The sequence below is a fragment of the Leptidea sinapis genome, chromosome 45 (assembly GCF_905404315.1).
Source record: "Leptidea sinapis chromosome 45, ilLepSina1.1, whole genome shotgun sequence".
Taxonomy (NCBI): Eukaryota; Metazoa; Arthropoda; class Insecta; order Lepidoptera; family Pieridae; genus Leptidea; species Leptidea sinapis.
The window spans coordinates 691,703-711,368 of record NC_066309.1 but is presented as its reverse complement, the minus strand read 5'-3'; the positions used below and the strand labels follow the sequence as shown (position 1 = coordinate 711,368).

At 35.6% G+C, this 19,666-nt stretch overlaps 2 protein-coding genes across 7 annotated transcripts in view; one reads left to right on the top strand and one right to left on the bottom strand.

Annotated features, from left to right (window-relative positions):
• Positions 1-607: 607 nt before the first annotated feature.
• LOC126977517 (uncharacterized) lies at positions 608-2,839 on the bottom strand. 6 transcript variants are annotated; one of them, XM_050826368.1, is made up of 4 exons: positions 2,453-2,839; positions 2,120-2,269; positions 1,787-1,930; positions 608-1,202 (listed from the first exon to the last, which is right to left on the bottom strand). In XM_050826368.1, exon 4 carries the CDS (start codon positions 1,154-1,156, stop codon positions 611-613), a length of 546 nt encoding a protein of 181 aa, XP_050682325.1. In that variant the 5' UTR covers positions 1,157-1,202; positions 1,787-1,930; positions 2,120-2,269; positions 2,453-2,839; the 3' UTR covers positions 608-610. The 6 variants fall into 6 exon arrangements, with proteins under 6 accessions (XP_050682325.1, XP_050682324.1, XP_050682327.1 ...); XM_050826367.1 differs by lacking the exon at positions 2,120-2,269; XM_050826370.1 differs by lacking the exon at positions 2,120-2,269 and having other exon boundaries at positions 2,583-2,839.
• Positions 2,840-12,038: 9,199 nt separating this feature from the next.
• Positions 12,039-19,666, top strand: part of LOC126977449 (probable ATP-dependent RNA helicase DDX46) — a 29,751-nt gene continuing 22,123 nt past the window's right edge. The window contains exons 1-5 of the mRNA XM_050826245.1: positions 12,039-12,258; positions 12,341-12,532; positions 12,666-12,810; positions 15,359-15,548; positions 19,136-19,239. Coding sequence (XP_050682202.1) covers positions 12,245-12,258; positions 12,341-12,532; positions 12,666-12,810; positions 15,359-15,548; positions 19,136-19,239 — 645 coding nt within the window. The 5' untranslated portion in view covers positions 12,039-12,244. The remainder of the gene's footprint in view (positions 12,259-12,340; positions 12,533-12,665; positions 12,811-15,358; positions 15,549-19,135; positions 19,240-19,666) is intronic.

The following is a 19,666-nucleotide window of genomic DNA, read 5'->3' as shown; positions in this document are numbered from 1 at the left end:
TGCTGTGATGGGTATTGCAGATATCATTTTGAGATTGGGGAAGAACAAATGTGACCCATTCTTAAAACAGGTTCCCAATCAATTAAATTGAAAAGTTGAAAACGAGTGTCTGCTACAGAGATTTCAATTCTTAATACAATATTGTTTTTCACTTAATCAATTCCTTTCATCTCAACCATCAAATGAAGAGATATTGTTGCAATGCTTTCCAACCAGGTCCTTATGAGTGTCTACGGACAATAATGATACAGGCATTTTTCTTGATCCTAACAAGCACTTTGATCACTGGATAGCTCAAAGGCAAGACAAAAGCTCAATGGGTCTTTTCCCTCAAAAGAGTAAAAAATGATTTTGAATTTATAATTGATCAAATTGTGATACAAATGATTTTATTTCAGTCATCAATGCTTTTTTTATACAAGTGTGTTACTGTCTGAACAAAACCTAGTAAATTTTGTAAAATCTGGCAAGTGTGTTAACTTAGAAACAAAATCAAATACTTATTAAATTTATGAGAACCATACATTTATGTGTGGAATGTTATGCATAATGTCATTTTAGACATACTTTAAGAACAATCAATAAAGGTTTTTAATAAAACAAGACATTTTTATTTCTTTATTTTCCTTTTATTCAACTGTTTTTGCCTATCTGGGTTATTTTGCATTTTCTTAAGAATCATGTTCATATATAATTTTCGGTCTGATTTTGTACTTGCAATAGGAACATTAATGTAATTTTGACCTTCAAATTTATTTCTTTTTTGGTTTGATTTTTCTTTTGCTGGAGTAAATATTCTAGTGTTTTTATTTTTTCTATATAAGTAAGGATATGGCTGAACATTCATAGCCTCAATTAAGACTTCACTGGGTTTATGAGTTTCTTCAATTACTTCAACAACATTAGTTTGAGTTTTTTCTGGATACTTCTGTTTGTGGTATACTGTGATAACATTTTGTAGGTCCTCAAAATTATTCTTCACAATACCAAGACTGCTTGTTGGAATTCCAAAATAATTTTTGCAGATATCTCTTAGTCCTTTGAAACAAATATGGGGTACTTGAAAAGTATTACATGCCTCAATGACTGACTCACCTAATAATTTAGGATTTATATCAATTTCAAGCAGAAGTGCACTGCAGGTCCCATTTGCCATGGCATTTCGGCATTCAGATATACCAAACAAGAGTCCTTTGACTTTCCTGAAATGAATTTAAAACATTCCATTATCTTGGGATAACTGATTATCAAAACAAAGTAATCTTTCAAATATAAGATTATGTTTGAATGATTTTGTGAGGAGAAAGAAATAGGTAGGTATGTAAAGTGGTAGTCATAAAGAAGATGAAAGTAAATAGTCTGTACACTTGCAAATAGTTTTATTAAAATAGGTTTTTAAACTAACATTTTGAATTATTCTCTCATTCAAAAATATATGTCTCAAAAAGACCTGTGGAAAGAGTGCATGAAACTCAGTCTTCAGATGTGGGATGTACTTCAAAGGGGAAAAATAAGGTGTAAACCACAAAAAATATACAATATTAAGAGTAGATATTGTGAGCGGAAGAAGCCAGTCAATTATGTCAGAGACAGACTAGACCTCCAGTCTAGTATGTCTATACCACAAACAGAGAGAAATCAAATCTATGATAATGAATTAATAATACCACTATCACATATATTTTTCCACAATGGAAAATATAACTAGATATTAACACCCTTATTCACACAATATGCATTTAATTAAAATTTCTATCTTTAATTTATTACTTCACTGTAAACTTACGGGAGTGGAGGCTGCTTAGGCCTATTTACTTTTGGAATGAGTTTTATTTCATTCCAATGAGTTTTTTTATATTCTGGTATTTCTATACGATATTTTTGGAGTAGTGTATCTATAACATCTCTTTCCACTTCAGATACTTTAGGCCTGAAAATATATAAAGAAAACTAAGTATCAACTTACACCTAGATATGCTGAAAGACTTCACAACTAATAACATGAAATTATTAGGCTGAATCCACTAACCAAGGTATTGAAAGAATAATTTATATGTATTAATAAATCCAGATTTTAATAAGAACAAGATATTAAAATAATATGCATTGATGGTCATACCTTAACCTAAACTACCTTTAGTTTTTTGGAAAATATTTGATTTGCTATTTATCTCTAATCTTAACAAGATTCTGTTTTTTGAATATTCTATTTGATGCCAGGCCTTTTGCCGGTCTCTTGTATATATTTTATGTTCTAACTCTAACCTACCTTAAATTTTTGGTAAAAGATTTAATTAACCTATTATCTTAGATCCGATACATTCTGTAAGTTGTTAAAAACAAGGTTGTCATCCCGTCAATCTTTATAAAAACGTTATATCCGAATATAGAAAGAATTAAGTACAAATCATTTATCCAATTAAAGACTGCAAACGTATTATTGGTTCCTTACCATAAGATTGGATCAGGTCGACACACTACATTCTTAATAGTTCTTTTCAGCTTTGTTTTGCTAATTAGTTTGTTAGACTTCAATGTTTTGGCAGTCATAATTAAAAATATATTTATATTAATTTATTCACCATTTATCCGCCACAACTTAAATTTATGTCATAAACAATAAAATATCTTTAAAGTGTTATATTATAAGATGTACATGATGCTTGTAATATTTTATTATAAAATCGGGCTACGGGCAGTACCTATGCTTGTATTAAAAACCTTTCATGCCTCTAAAAAAACTAAAACAAATAAAAAAAAACTATAAAATCCAAAAATATAAAAATTAATATCAAAGAGCAAGTGCAACTTTCAAAGAGAATTTAAACACTACGTTGAAGTAAATTAGAGATGTGTATGTGTTCCCTATATATTACTATACTCTTTGTGTGTATCTTAGAGCAAGAATACCACAGAACACTTAAATCACTCTAACAAGAGGAGATAACTACGGAAATGCTTAATAGCCTACTATTACTGTATCCAATGACGTTCAATACATATAGACAATGCACCTCATACAAATCAGAGCCGAAATATGGCACATGCCACAAATGACACCATAATAAGCTTCAACTGCTATGTCTATACATTTCTGCTTTTACTCCAGTTTTTAAAATTATAATGGTCAATAGGCTCAATCAATAATATCAATGAATACAAATGTCTAATATCTAACTTGTAACGTAATACCTTCGTAGCATTATAGATCGTAGAAATATTAATCGTGCATATTAACTGTAATAAGCGTATGCCGAAAGATTCGTTCTGAAAAGAACATTTTATTTTATATAACGTAATATTAGCTCTGATAAGAACCATTAATTCATAATGCTGTACATCAACTCATAGAATCATACAGATCATCAGTAGTCATCTCATCGATGTACGAGCATCGTCACGTTCTCTCGACGACCGCAGATATACTCACGTGATCAGTCATATGCTCCGCATTACACAACCGCACAGCAAGGCCGAGCGTCCTCGAATGACGCGTCGGGACTCGGGGGTCGATCGCTATTCATGCAATTTTAATCAATGAGCGACAGAGTAGGTGCTGAATGCTCATTGACATCGTATGATCGAGGTTCGACGCGAGTTAACACAAACCGCGTTCTCTGGCTGGCTTACTGCGATAGCATTAGTTTTAGAGCGAGATAGAACACATAATATTATTCTCAATTCTTATTGAATGAAACGTTTTACTATTGGTTAAAATGTAAGCTTTAGTATTGGTGTGTGTTTTCTGAACTTGTAAATATTTTTTAAGTAACAATTGTAATTGGGTAACTAGCTTTAAGAATTTTGTATATATATCATGTAACTTTCAAATAAATCATATCTTCCACATATTCCTCACATTTAAGCAGTTGTTTTATTTAATCGCCAAACGCTCAGTCTCTAAACTGGTGACCCCGAACAAGAACACTGACGGAAGGAACCCGAACAAGAACACCCGAACAAGAACACCGACGGAAGGAACCCGAACAAGAACACCGACGGAAGGAACCCGAACAAGAACACCGACTGAAGGAACCCGAACAAGAACGCCGACGGAAGGAAGCCAGAACAGAAGAACACCGAACCTCTGCCCGACTACACATCGAAGAACAGCTTCACCAGCTCGCCGAAACGACGAATTCCTGTTCGACGAATCTCTGCTCGAAGAATATCAACCCCACGAAGAAATGGAAGACACAAACCAGGCTGAGCCACACTCAGCGCCCACCGCGACAGAAATCTCCACCATTTCACTGTCGATGCGCATACCACCATTTTGGCGGGAAAATCCGCGATTGTGGTATCACAGCTTTGAAGCCGCCACCGATGATCTCAAGAGGAGTCAAGCCCAGCTGACACAGATGGTGCTCGTCCAATTAGAAAAGGCTGACATGGAACAAATCTCCGACATCCTATTTAACATACCGAGAGACAAACATTATTCAGCAATCAAGGAACGTCTCATATCGGTGTATGAAGAATCCGACACCCGCAAGTTCCAGAAGCTACTCGCCGAGATGGAGCTCGGAGACCAGAAGCCTTCACAGCTACTGCGACGCATGCGTAACCTTGCAAGGGACAAGGTTACCGACTCCACACTCCGCATGATGTGGAGTAAGCTGCTGCCAGCCTACGTCCGCTCCGTGCTCGCCGTCAGCGAGTCATTCAGCGCGAAGTCCACGCTGGATGAACTAGCGTTGCTTGCTGACACGATGATTGAGCAAATCCAAGAGGTAGCAGCCGTCTCCAGCCAGCCACCAGCCGTCACCAGCCAGCCACCAGCCGTCACCAGCCAGCCACCAGCATCAGGTCCAGAATCATCGACATCAAATCAGCTAGATCACACACAATTCCTTATTAACGAGATACGAAAACTATCACTAGAAGTCGCCGAACTCAAGTCAAGGCCATCTCAACACTATCGCCACCGATTTCGCTCGTCATCTCGCAATAGAACTTCGTCACAACACCGTTCCCGCACACTCAATAGCTCACCAACACTTTACTGCTATTACCATCGCCGATTTGGTAGTGAAGCACGACGTTGTACTACGCCCTGCAGCTTCAGGAAAGAGCCATCGGGAAACTAGAACGGACGTTAGCTGCGGCGGAACCCGGCGTCCTTCACACTTCATACCGCCTTTTTGTCACAGACAAGAAAACAAAAATGTCATTCTTAGTAGATACCGGTCCGTCCTACCAAGAAAAGTAGGCCTGAAAGCAACGCCCCTACCATTTAAACTGTACGCTGCAAACAACACAACAATTTCAACTTATGGTGAAAAAACATTAGAACTCGATCTCAACCTCCGTCGACCATACAAGTGGAAGTTTATTGTAGCTGACATCACGAAACCAATATTAGGTGCCGATTTTCTCAACCACCTTCAACTTATCGTAGACTTAAAAAATCGAAGATTAATTGATGCCGTCACAAATCTTAAAATCAACGCGCCAATAATGTCAACGACCTCACCCACAATACAGGCCCCGTACCACGCGATACTTGCCGAATTCTCCGGTACGACGAGATTAACATCGATGCAATTATCGCCAAAAAATAACGTGGAACATTATATTGAAACACAAGGACCTCCATTACATTGCCGTGCTCGTCCCATTCCACCTCATCGTTACGAAATAGTCAAGTGAAAATTTTAATGAATTAAGTAACCCCGATATCTGGCCAATCAATATACAGGGTAGTCCGCAGCGGTGGCGGAGGGGGGTGGAGGGGTTACGCATTGCAAGAGCGGCCAATGGGAATTTAGTACCATGGAGTCGTTCAGCGGTAGCCAACGTGCGTTTTGTGTACGTGAGTACTATCGAAATAACGATTCTGCGACCTTAGCTCAACGAAAGTTTTGCAATCAATACAAGATACAACACAAAAATCAAGCTCTATCAGGTGTATTAATTAAAAAATGGGTGCTCAAGTTTGAGAAGACGGGTTCAACAATGGATTTACCTCGATCTGGCCGGCCTAGAACGTCGAGGGACCCCGAAAACGTGGAGCGAGTAAAATCGTCTGTTCGTGACCAACCTCCAGGTTGGTCCACTTTCAACTCGAAAGCGGTCTGCTGTCCTTAATGTGCCAAGATAATGATGTATTAAACCACATTCTCAAGAAAGATTTAAGTCTACATCCCTACAAAATCCAAATGGTACAGGAATTAAAGCCTCAGGACCATGCCACTAGGTTGCAATTTGCGAACGAAATGGTAGAGCGATTCACCAGTTTTACAAACACTTTTTTCTCAACGAGGCACACTTCCACCTAAATGGGCATGTTAATAAAAAATTGTCGTTATTGGAGTGACACTATGTCATGGTGATCAAAAACCCCTGCATTCCAGCCAACCAACCCAGTAACTCTTGACGAATTAAAGGATCGTATTCGCACAGAAATCCAAAACATCTCAACAGAAACATGTAAGGCTGTCATCGAAAATTTCCGCTCTAGATTGCAGCAATACCAGAATCATGAAGGATTGCATATGGATGATGTGATGTTTAAGAAATAAATTCCCCTTTTCTTTACTATCGAAAACAATAAACAATTTTGATCTACTGTAATTAGTTTTTTTTAATCATCATTCTTATTATAAACAGACTTTTGGTCCACCCTGTAGAATTTAGCGAATGGATCTGGTGTCGAAGCATAAGCAAAATGCTGCTAACTAGAAAAATACAAATTTTCTACCAGAATGTAAGAGGCCTTCGATCAAATTTAACAGAATTCAGGAATGGTTTACATCTTATGGACTATGATAACGCTATCACTGAATCGGGTTGCAATGAATCCATTCAAGATGCTGAACTTGTCCCAGTGGGGTATCAAATATTACGCTGCGACAGAACGGACGGTCGTAAGCAGGGCGGCGCGCTTCTAGTGGCCACACAGAGGTTTGAGTTGCGTCGGGTATATCGGGTCTATTGACAATTGTGCATTTGAAATTATTTGTGCCACCGTCTTTTTAAATAATAAATTTTTGTTTTTATGTTGTGTGCTGTATATTCCACCGAATAGCTCGGAAAATGACTATTTAATTTTATTTAAAATACTGGAAGATTTATGTATTAAGTTTAAAAAAAAAATGGTAATAGGAGATTCCAATATGAATTCTTGCCCTATTAGTGTCAGTAATTACTATGAATATTTGATAGCCTATTGTGAGTTCACTCAATGTAATTATGTTCCTAATAGCTTAGGTCTTTTGGATCTGGTATTGAGTTCGGGGTTCGATTCAGGTGCGGGAGGCGAGGTGTTAGTGTCCGCGGCGGACGAGGCGCTGGTACCGGTCTATGAGCATCACCCGCCGCTCGAGGTGTGCTTGCGCACTGCGGCTCGCGCGCCGCTTGACCCTGCCGCAATCGAGACCGCCGCCCCGCGCCCCATTGCTCAACATTTACACTCAGGTACACACAATTTGCGATGCAAATGTAACTTTTATAAGGCCGATTATCAATTGCTGTATTCCAGATTAACTATGTTTGATTGGTCTAAATTATATAAAATTAGTAATTTAGATGAAATGCTAAGTTATTTCTATAATATAATAAATAATACTTTGGATGAATGTGTACCTAATAGAAATAAAAAAAGGAAAAGTAGTGAAAATTATCGATATCCGGAATGGTACACGAGTGACCTAATAAAAAATATTAAAACTAAGGCGATGCTACACACGCGGTATAAAAAGACGAAATTACTCAGTGATTATAATAAATTCTCTTTATACAGAAAGTCCGTAAAACAAGAAGTTGAAGCGGCATATGAACAACACAAGGAAAAACTTCAGTGTCAGTTTTCGCTGATCCGAAATCCTTTTGGGGATATATAAAAGCAAGAAAGGGGACATCGAATAAGCAATTAATTTTGAAAGATGGCAAACTTCTCACGAATGAAGAAAGTGCTTTGGAATTTGCTCAGTTTTATGAAAGTGTTTACAGTTGCGAAAAGCCACTTTTGGACGCAGGATCGGCGGAATGCTACGGGGCTTACAGCGCACGCGTCCACTTAGAAGAGCTTACTGTGGCGGAAGTGAGTGAAGCTCTGGTGTCTTAACCCAAAGCGTTCCGCAGGCCCGGATGGCATACCAGCATTCTTGTTTAAGGATTGTAGTAGGGTACTAGCTGAGCCTCTTCAATACATTTTTAACACATGCGTGAAATATAGTACATTCCCTGAATTATGGAAAACCACAAGAGTTATTCCAGTCCCGAAGGGTAAAGCGGGACCAGATGTCAGTGGGTATAGACCGGTGGCAGTCCTATCAACGCAGGCAAAAGTGTTCGAGTCAGCTATACATCGCAAGCTGTACGCCCAAGTGTCAGCACAATTTTGCGACTCCCAACACGGGTTTCGTCCAGCCCGAAGCACTGCCACTAATCTACTAAATCTGATGACATATTTGGTCCCAGCAATGGACTCTGGAATACAGGTAGATTTGGTCTACCTTGATTTCCGAAAAGCATCCGACACTGTCAACAATGACGTATTGCTGAGGAAATTAGCGGATGTAGGTTGCTCGCAAAAAACATTACAGTTTTGGGCTTCTTACATAAGATACAGACAGCAGTATGTAGACTTTAATGGATACGAATCGGAGCCCTACTTTACGAGATCTGGAATAAGTCAAGGCAGTACCTCTCGAATTTATCATAACGATAAAAGATCTGCCGGAGGTCCTAAGGCACAGCAAATGTCTCCTTTTTGCAGATGACGTAAAGTTAATGCTCCAAAAAAGACAAATATCAGATTGCGACCACCTACAAGACGACATCTCAAAATTGATAGACTGGAGCAGGGAGAATAAATTGTACTTCAATCCTGCTAAGCGCTGTGTCTTAAGTTTTACCCGAGCCAGTAAACCTATATTGTATAACTACAAGATAGGCACGGATATAGTGCAGCGCGTGAAGCAGATACAGGATCTGGGTGTTTTGTTTACATCGGACTTGATGTTTAGAGAGCATATAATTAAAACCAGCAAAAAGGCCTATAGGAATTTAGGGTTTGTTTTGAGACACTCTAAAGAGTTCACTAATACCACAACCATCAAGGTACTTTATAATGCACTGGTAAGGAGTCGTCTGGAGTACAACTCGGCGATATGGGCCCCTTATGAGGACAAGTACAGGTTGATGTTAGAGCGTGTCCAAAACAAATTCGTTAGGCACCTATACTTCAAGTTATATGGAGTATACCCATTTTAACCACTTATGTATCCGACACTGTTTGTGCTGGGTATGGTTGGGTATACTGAGTTGAGCGACCGTAGGGATTTTTTTCTAGCAGCGTATGTGGTGAAGTTGTTGAGCGGGAAGTAGAGCAACCCGGGAGTTCTGTGCTGCTCGAGTCTCCGTGTGCCGGACCAGTACGTGTGGAGACGCCTCCATCCGCCACTACTATCCATTCCGATGGCGAGAACAAATGTGTTGGCAAAGTCGCCTTTAACTAGAGCCCTACGCCATATGAATGAACTCCACAACAAAGTGGACATTTTTGCGTGTACTTGGAGTGAACTTGCAAGGGTATTGTTATATGTAGTATGTTATGGTAAATAGTAGTATGTTTAAGTTTTTTCTATTTTCTGGCGTGATATATTATTTGTAATGTAATGTTTGATTGTATGATTAATTTTAGTTTGATTTGTTTGTTGTTTGCTGTGTTTGTTATTCTCGTTTGTTTGTAACTGTCGCATTAGTTAATACCTGTAATGATAGTTGCTATGTGTGTGATAAATAAAGAAATATTTGAAGTATGTCCTTTTCAATAAAAAAAGAATTATCAATATAGGCGCGATATTGAGTTATTCGTAAATTTGTTGCGCACATACTTATAACAAATTTAAGGTTTTCACGTGGTTGTCATTATCAGATCTGGACCAAATTGGACCTATGGGACCACATGGGAAGCACCAGCTTTCTATAAAACTTTCAAAGAATTATCAAAATCGGATCATCCAGTCGAAAGTTCTGAGGTAACAAACATAAAAAACACACCGACGAATTGGGAACCTCCCCCTTTTTTGAAGTCGGTTAAAAAGAGCGACTCTATTGTTTTCATTTCTGACTATGTCCTTTCATCTGTCCCATTCTGACAAGCGGGTCTTGCCTGGGGCTTGATATTGTACCATATATAATGAAAAAGTATTCGTTTTATTAAATTACTTCTGCTTTTTGCATAACAATATTATATAAATAAACGACCTTACCATTCATAAGTCACACCTTCTTTTTTTGAGTCGTTAATGTGTTATTGAAGCACTTTTTATAGCACATTTAGGCTTGTTATTTTTTTTTTTTTTTTTAGAAATATTGAATCTTTATTATAAATCCTTCATACATTACTTAGTTCGCTTAATTCTACTTAATATTATTATACTATAATAACAATACAAGTAATGGAACATACACGACATTTTTCTGGACAAACAACACCAAATACATCAAAATAATTTTCAAATATTCACAATACTGACACACGACTGAGGAGAAACTGTAAAAGTGCACGTTTTGACAGGTCCATTCCACACGACAAAGATGTAAACAAACCGGCGCGAGCAAGAGCGCTCGGGGGACAGTGTCGCTCGCACGTGTTAATCGCTCGTATACTCATACATTCCCGCACGCTCACCACATTCCCGCACGCTCTTGTCAATGTGTGGGAAAGTGGTACTTTGCGAACGCAAATGCATGCGCAAAATCGAACTTTGCGCACGATAATAGGAAAAGATAATTATATTACGATTATTAATGAGCAATTTACTGTTGATATGTCTTTCCTTTAATAAGCACCATTTTTTCACGAGCGTGACGTAGTGTTGACTGTTGACGTATGTATTGATTGTATAGTTTTGAGAAGAAAATTCAAATAACGTTATGACCTGTAAAGCGTTACCTACAAAAGCTGCTCTAAGTGCAATTTCCTTATTGAATCGAGTTGTAGAAAATTTAGTATCATAGAAATCTCTAAACTCAAACCAGTTATCGTATGAACCGTCAAATGTGGGTAACGTTATTGTTGGCAACTTTACTAATTGTAATCTACTAGTAACAAATGCAGTAGTAATTACTGCATTCGTTACTAGATTGTTTACTTGAATTCTTTAACAATAGTTCAACACAAGACATGACCCTGTAATTTGAGTTTGCGAAACATTTCCTTATTTCGAACTGTTGAGTTATGTCTCTGTCTGAAACTTATTCTTTAATCAACGTTTGTACTGAATTAAATTCGAATAAACGAGATTTAGTTCAGTAATCTGCTTGTCGTCTACAAACCCTGTTAGGTAAGACACGTATTTAATGAACAACTCATTCGACCCTTGATTTACCACGTTTTTTATCAAGTTCCCGAATATTATCACTGTATATATGAAGGTGCACTGAAAGGTTAATCTGTGTTTGCGCATTGATTTCTTGAAGAGAGTGAGCGTGCTCCCCGCCTCAGTGTTTTATTGTAGTTTCTTGAATCGTGGTACTCGTAAGTCGTAGTTAGCACCTCATTGTAATGGAATATTGGAAGCTAACTCCTTAATTTTTATATTAACTACGTAATTGTTATATTAACTATAACGGATTTGGCAACAAGACAAACGACACCCAACAATAGTGTTAACTTTTAATAACTTTAATCTTCATATCACACCAAACATGTTTGAAAACAATAAAATCACAAAAATACTATTCGCAAGATAATCGCCAACCGATGATATGAACTCTTTGTTTGTTTGTCCCAAAGTTGACATAGGTACAAATAATTAAATGGGTTACGCGATAGAGATGCAAGATCTATAGCTTTGTCCCATTCTATCTGAGCCTAAGCTGTATACCGCTTGTCCTTTCTATTTGTATTGAAGTTACCGACGCTACTTCTGTTAATGTCTATTACGTATGGTAGTATTAGTAATGGTAGTGACGTAGTGTTAAATGTTAATATTCTTTTTCTAAACAAATAATGTATTTTCTTCTCAAATTCTGTCATTTGTCAACCACCTGCCATTGTCAAATTACAAAGCGTGAAAGATGAAAATAAAATATGCAGAATTGTAGTACACCATACAAGTGAATGTTTTATATTAAAGCTTAAACTATTTAAACTACACTACACATGTTTATTTATTATAATAATTGTACTAATAAAATATTCTAAGTGAAACTATTTCAAAGAGTTTTTGTGTTCCGTACTTATGTACAATTAATTATTTGTTAAGTGAAATTATAAGCCAATTTCAACATGGTTCGAAGTGGGTCAGTAATCGTAATATTATTATAATCATTTTATTATATTTTGCTATAAAGTATCAATATTCTTTTTTAAATATCTTTATAGCCGCGATCGCGATAGGGATCGCCGTAAGTCACATAGTCGTTCTTTGAGTCCTGAACGTAAGCGGCGTAGGTCTCGTTCACGAAGCAGAGATCGTTCATCAAAAGTGTCTAAGAGGAAACGAAGCCGTAGTAGAGAGAGAGAATCTAAAAGAGAACGCAGCAGAGATAGGGATCGGGACAGGGACAGAAAAAGGTAACAATTCATCTTTGCTATTTACACGCTATGGATATATTATTGAGAAACATTTTTTTAGTACCGGTTAATTTATTGATTTGTATAATGATTGTTGTTTATTATAGTTTATACCTTAGTTGTGCTATTCCAGAGATAAAAGAGATGACAAGAGTAATGGATCAAGTAGTAAGTCAAGAAAGAAGTCTCCTGATAGAGATAAAGACAATGAAAGATCTAAATCAAAAGAGAAAACAATAAAGTCAGAAGCTGAATATGACATTGGATCAGCCGATAAGGTTTGTTTGATGATGATCTATTTAACAATCTTTGGCTTTTTATTGAATGTAAAAGTGTGAAGTTTTCTTAAATTACTGAAGTTATGTTTATTATGCCTCCTCTTCTCTATTCATGATTAGTTGTTAGTGATTAATTTTGTCATTACCAACACAATTGTTGTACCACCGTCAAAGATAAAGGTATGCACCTGCATACCTACCTAATCATCAGTGGTCACTAGTTAGAGAGAAACTTTAAAGTTGTCTCAACTTTATCTTCAATATAATAGCAATGACAACTTTTACTTTAAGTCTGACTTTGATCAAGTTGTGTTTTCAGTCACATAGGATGACTTCATGAGGCCCAGTGTCTATGGTGCCAGACCATATTTGCTATTTCTAAGATTACTTTCATGTGCCAATGGAATATTGAAACAACTACTTTTTTTCTAATGGATGTTTTTTTGAACTAAAAAATGTGTTATAATATTAAAAGATTTCAGTAAAAACTTCCTTGCCTTTGCTATTGTTAATAAATCAAGTTAGCATTGTTCTTTTGTAATTGTGTCATTTGGTGGATGAAATTTTTGCCTTGCTTACTTTTGAGGAATATGAAAAATGACTCCAATAAATTTAATTTGTTTGTCGATGATTGATGATTGGATTTTTCATATATTTTTTGTTTCACTGTTGAAAAATCTCCAAACCACCACCTGTTTAGACTTCATTAAAATGTGAACATTACTGCTATCTAATGCTGGAACTAACCAGTTTATTTCACATTTTTGAGAAATATTGATTAAATTTTATTAGATATTCTAATCTTGTTTCAATTAACTTTAAAACATGGGTTTTCCTTTAAAAGCATGGTTTTGAAAACTTAGCATCAGAATTAAGAGATAATCATTTGAGCATTCCAACACATTCAATATGCAGCTGCCGAGTTTTATATTATAATTATTAAAATAATACTTGCCTGTTATAATATAGTCTATATTTATTTGTATTGTGGGTGGACAGATAAAGTGTGAGTTGAATGCAGAGTTTAGGAATCTGATCATGCTATGACTAATTATAATTGATGACCATAATCATGAGTTTGTTGATAAATTTAAACAATGCTTTCAGTTTACCATTTTAACCTAATAATTAAATCTAAAATTTTTGATCTGCTTTTCTTCAACACACATATCTAAAACATTTTTTCTAGATTGGAACCTGATGGACTCGGATCAGTTATTAAAAACATAACACGGGATCACAACTTTAATGAGGGAGATGATCCTCCTCTTTACCTCAGGCCCCGACTGCATTCAACTTGCATGCTGTGTATACTATACTCAATAGCTCTTAGGGTTTTTTTTTATTAATTTACATTTATTTTTTATATTTTATAATTGATGTTTGAGTACATAGGCCACACTAAAAGTTTTGTGTAACTTAAAAAAACAACATGTTATAACCAAAATATTGCTTATTACTTTTCAAAATACTCTCCTTTACATTTAAAATATTTATCCATGCGATCAAACCATTTTTTAAAACAGGAGGACCACAGATCGCAATTGAACGCAATCACAGGGTGCTAGGTCGGGGCTATGTGCAGGATGGGTGACGAGTTGTTCTTTTTTGGAAGCTAAAAATTTTTTAAGTTTTGGCCGTGTGGGAAGAAGCGTTGTCATGATGTATTAGAACTCGGCTTTTTGGTCGTCTTTCGCGAACTTTTTTTAAAAGCCTGGGTAAACAAATGGTAGAATACCACTTGGCATTAACACTTTGATTTCCAAGTGGAATTGTGCAGATGGGACCTGTAGCTGAGAAAAAAAATGCGATCATTTTTTACCAACGTTCCTCGCCTGCCTCACTTTTGTTTGCCTGTTCTCCTTTTTAAGACCCATTCACAAGATTGTTGTTTTTTTTCGGGTTCAAAACAATAAATCCACGTTTCGTCTCCTGTGACAATGTCATAAACCGCATTAGAATGTGAATGAATATGGTGTGACAGATGCTAATGAAGTATGACCACGGGTCATACTTCATTAGCATCTGTCAGCACCAATCCACGCGAGCCCGCTTGTGCTCTGCTGTCAGTTCATGAGGGATACAACGACAAGAAAGTTTCCGAACTTTCAATTCTTCGTGTAAAATTTTCTGAATTTGGCTCATACCAATCCCCAATAGTCCTCGAATTGCCTCATAGGTAATCCGTGGGCTTTCTTCAATTAGCCGCTTAACAGAAGCCACATTATTTTCCAACGAAAAGCAAAAACGGCAATTGAAAGCCGCCCTTCACGGCTTCAAATTCAGCAAACCTTTGCCTATAGGTGCTCAAGCAATGTGCTTCTCTCCCAAAAGCATTTTGAAGACGAGCGGCTTAGTTTTGCGGAGAGAGAGAACTTTTAAAATCATAAAAAAACATCGCTCTAAAATCTTTTCGACTTTTATAGAATAGAAGAAAGCATTTTATTACAAGTTTATACATGCTATATGCAAAAAGAGACCTGTTAGATTATTATGATATAGAAAATGGTGGCAACATTCATATTATATTATATTTCTGTACCTATAGGAAGAGGAACAGAATAGGCTAGAGGCTGAAATGCAAAAGCGACGAGAGAGGATTGAGAGATGGCGAGCTGAGAGGAAACGGAAGGAGCTAGAAACTGCGAAAAAAGAAGTTCAGAAAGGCAGCCTTGTCACCAATATCCAAACTCCTACAGCAAAGAAGTGGTCTTTAGAAGATGATTCTGGTGATGAAGGTAAGATTGGTTAAATCAGAATTGTGTATGTGTGAGTGTCAGTTAGAGGACATATTTTATGGAATTTAAGGCAGTACTGAGGCAGCTTAAGGTAAAATCCTACTAATATTATAAATGTGAAAGTTTGTATGTCTGGATGTATGTTTGTACCTCTTTAACGCAAAAACTACTGAATGGATTTTGATGAAACATTATAATAATATAGCTTTCACACCAGAATAACTCATAGGCTATAATTTATAAAACTATAGTGTGAATTATCCAAAATATAAAATAAGCGTGAAATAGGTAAGTAGAAAAGAAATCTGCAATTTATATGGCAATACATCGTTTTCCGGGTCAGCTAGTACTACATAATGTTAAGGTGACTAGACTCTAGAGTCTCCCAAAACTTCTTAGGAATGATTGCCTATCATCATCTCATGCAAAATACCCATGGGAGACATGGTTCGTATAAAAGTAAAGTAGAGCCTCAATTAACTGGATTAATTATTTTATAATTATTATATATAGATTATACATTTATATAATTGCAAGTGTGGGTATTTTCAGTATTTAAAGAAAATTGTTTTTTGTACCATAGACAAAAATTATTGATGACTTAATGATCACTGTGCTCACAATTCTTTTAAAAACATAAAATCTGTGGTTTTATTCTCTATAAAAACATGAGAATTATTTATATTTTCAAAATTAAAATCATATTATCTGTAGGTATGTCACGTGACCGAAAACGCCGACCACTATTTTATGGCGTCACTATAGCAGAAACAATGTGTTTTTACTTTTTACCAGCACACCATTAATACGGACTATGAAATATCGTTTTTATTTTTATAAAAACCAATAACGATTGCACTGGACATTTGACATTTCTTTGTTTATGATATTATGACGTCACGATCATGACTTCTCCCTTCTTGGCGCGATTATTTATCGTTTAAATTTAAATCAATTATTATTAAGCATAAAGAATTATTTTGAAAAATTAAAAATAGCACTTGGCTATTGAATGTTTACGATTATTTTTGAATATAGACTGTTAGTGTCTAATAAAATGATAACAGTTACTTAGGAAATATATGTTCAAACAAATTACGACCTTCTTGTTTATTATGACTGTAGAAAATGACTTTAAGATGGATCACGATCAATTTTGTCGATAATACACATAATTAGATAGTTAACCAAAATAAAAAAGAAATATTACTCAAATTCAATGGTTAAATTACCCCTACGCGATCCAATCCGTCAAAGATTCAATTCTGTTGATGCTTTAGGCGCGCGGATTTTACGAGCGCGAATGTATATATTATAAATACATTCTATAATGTTAGGATAATTTCAGTGAATGTTTCTGTAAGCTATCGAAACAAGCTATAAGACCATGCGTAATTTATTCATATTGTTTTTATTTTATTTTACACACACGACACAAAGTTTAGGAACCGTTATATATTATAAAAAATTAGTATTTTCAATAAAAACATTTGGTTTTATAATCAATTGTATATGTTCTTTCTAGAACAGAACTAAAATATACATGCTTTATAGTAGTAATTTGAGGTATGGATTGACTAAGAAGAATCCCTTGACCTTGATCGACCTTGAAGTGCGAGATCGCTTGTGTAATCGTTTAATAATAATCGTTGTGATATAAAATGTAGCTATATTTGGACAAAATAACTACCTAAAAAGTACAAGTCAAGAAAAGGTATTTCAACATATTCCAAAATAAAAAACAATAAACAAACAGACAAAGGAAACGACGCATCAATGTGATTATGAATTGACGCTATTTCAAGTCGAATATAACAAAAACTATATATCATAATATTATAATTATTAATTAATGTCTTGGAGGTTTAGTCTCAAAATATTGGGTAAAACTTGGAAAAAAAATTGAAATGCTGCGCACTCTCAATACTATCACGTCGGCGACCGATAAAGAATTCCTTTCTCCGAAACATCCCATTGTCTTTGTTCTAATTAGTACATAATTTAACGCACTTTTTTTCTATTATAAGTTCAAAGTTTTTTTGAACTTATAATAGTTATAATTTCTATTATTAACTAACTTATAATTAAAAGCAAATCCTCAAAACAAAATAAGGCCGTAAATCGAATGAGCTCGTGTGTATGTGTTCGTTGAGTCTTATGTACTGTCGGTGTCACGTTTTTGTTACTACTTTAGTATATAAGGCATATTAGTATGCTAAAGGATAAACATCGGTGTCGCCACAGGTGACCGTAGACTCAACATCTCCACTAATTCGATTTTCGCACGCTATGTTCCAATGTGTGTTCAGTTTGCGAAAGAATTCTTAAGTCCTTTTTGATTACAACGACAATATGATACCTCTGTTGTTACAAGATGATCACAATCCATCCAGTGACCAGTATGTGTATGTATGAAATAAGAAAGAAAAAAAAAAGAAGAAAAATGTTAATTTGTGACGTTATAGTACAACTTACCGCTAGTTGCAGAAAACACCCTTAAAGTTAATGTTTCTTTATATCACATGCTATCTTTGACTGTCAATATGAAAAAGAAAATGACGGTGTTATATTTTTAATGAAACATTAAATTTAAGGATGCTTTCTCCAACTAACGGTTAAAAAATTAAACGTTAAAAAAATTGGGGAGTAGATACTATTTTCTATACGTCACAAAGTGGTTCCAACTCAGCATGTTTACTGGTATGAAAACCCGCGCTTGTTAATATAAAATAATAACTAATTTTAAGTTGTAAGATAAAACTATTCAAAAATAAAACAATTAAATAATGAAACAAGTAAAAAGAAACTTACACGTAATTAATTTAATTATATTAAATACCGCAGTGTACTCCTCTTACATAAAAAAGGATGATACACATTTTGTTAAATTGTCACATTGTTAGACATTATCATTAAATGATATAAAAATTAAGTTAGGATATCATCCCCACCATCTGGATGTGTGGCGGTCCTCCACAGTGCGGTTTTCAAGAAGCTTTCTCCCTCGTACTACAAAGCTGTGGAATGAGCTTCCTTGTGCGGTGTTTCGGGGACGATACGACATGGGTACCTTCAGAAAAAGCGCATACACCTTCCTTAAAGGCCGGCAACGCTCTTGTGATTCCTCTGGTGTTGCAAGAGAATGTGGGCGGCGGTGATCACTTAACACCAGGTGACCCGTACGCTCGTTTGTCCTCCTATTCCATAAAAAAAAAAAAGGTTATCTTTAATAGTCATAATGTAATTCGGCTTATATTATTACTGAACGTAAGTCACCTGACTATTATAGATATACTTACAGTTGCACTATTTTAAAGAAGGACCTAAAATGATTCTGTGTAACATGGCCTTGTATAATTTTCTGAATCTACGTTTTCTTGTTCCATTTAATGCTGTTTGTTTTTATGCAATAATCTTTTCAACAATTTCGTCATCTTCAAGATAATCCCCAAAACTGAGGTCAGGATAATCGAATATCTACTTGAGATTTTTTAACCAAATAATATCTAATTCTAACATCATAAGTAAGCAAACCATCAATATTTCATTATTAAAAAAAATAATTTAATAAATGTAACAACTTCTAGGCGAAGAAGACAAAGAAGCTAAAGAGAAACTGAAGGCTGAAGCAAAAAAAGAGGAAGAAGAAGAAATTGACCCCTTAGATGCTTATATGCAAGAAGTACAGCAGGTAACATGAGTGTACATACGGCCGATATCAGATGTATCATGTTTCATTCACATTTGCTTTCGTCCATTTTGTCTCAAGAGTTGTAGCATACTATCATCATCCAATTCATCTCTTGACCTCTGGCATTGCTGTTGCCTATTGGTAGCTGACTCGAAATAATATAGAAATTCCAGACGAAGTTGATCTAACGAATGAATCTAGCTTAATGAACAATAAGCCACTATTTTAGTGGCTTATTGTTCTCAATGCCAGATTATAGGTCCAGAGACCCTCAGGGCCCCCAAATTATTTCCAAATTAAATGGACAATTTTTTTCAGTCGAATTCTCCAATAAATAATTTATTCTGAAACCAAGTACTTATAGATTATTTTATTATTTAACAAACATAATATATACCTAAACATAATCAGAAACAAGAATTTTCTG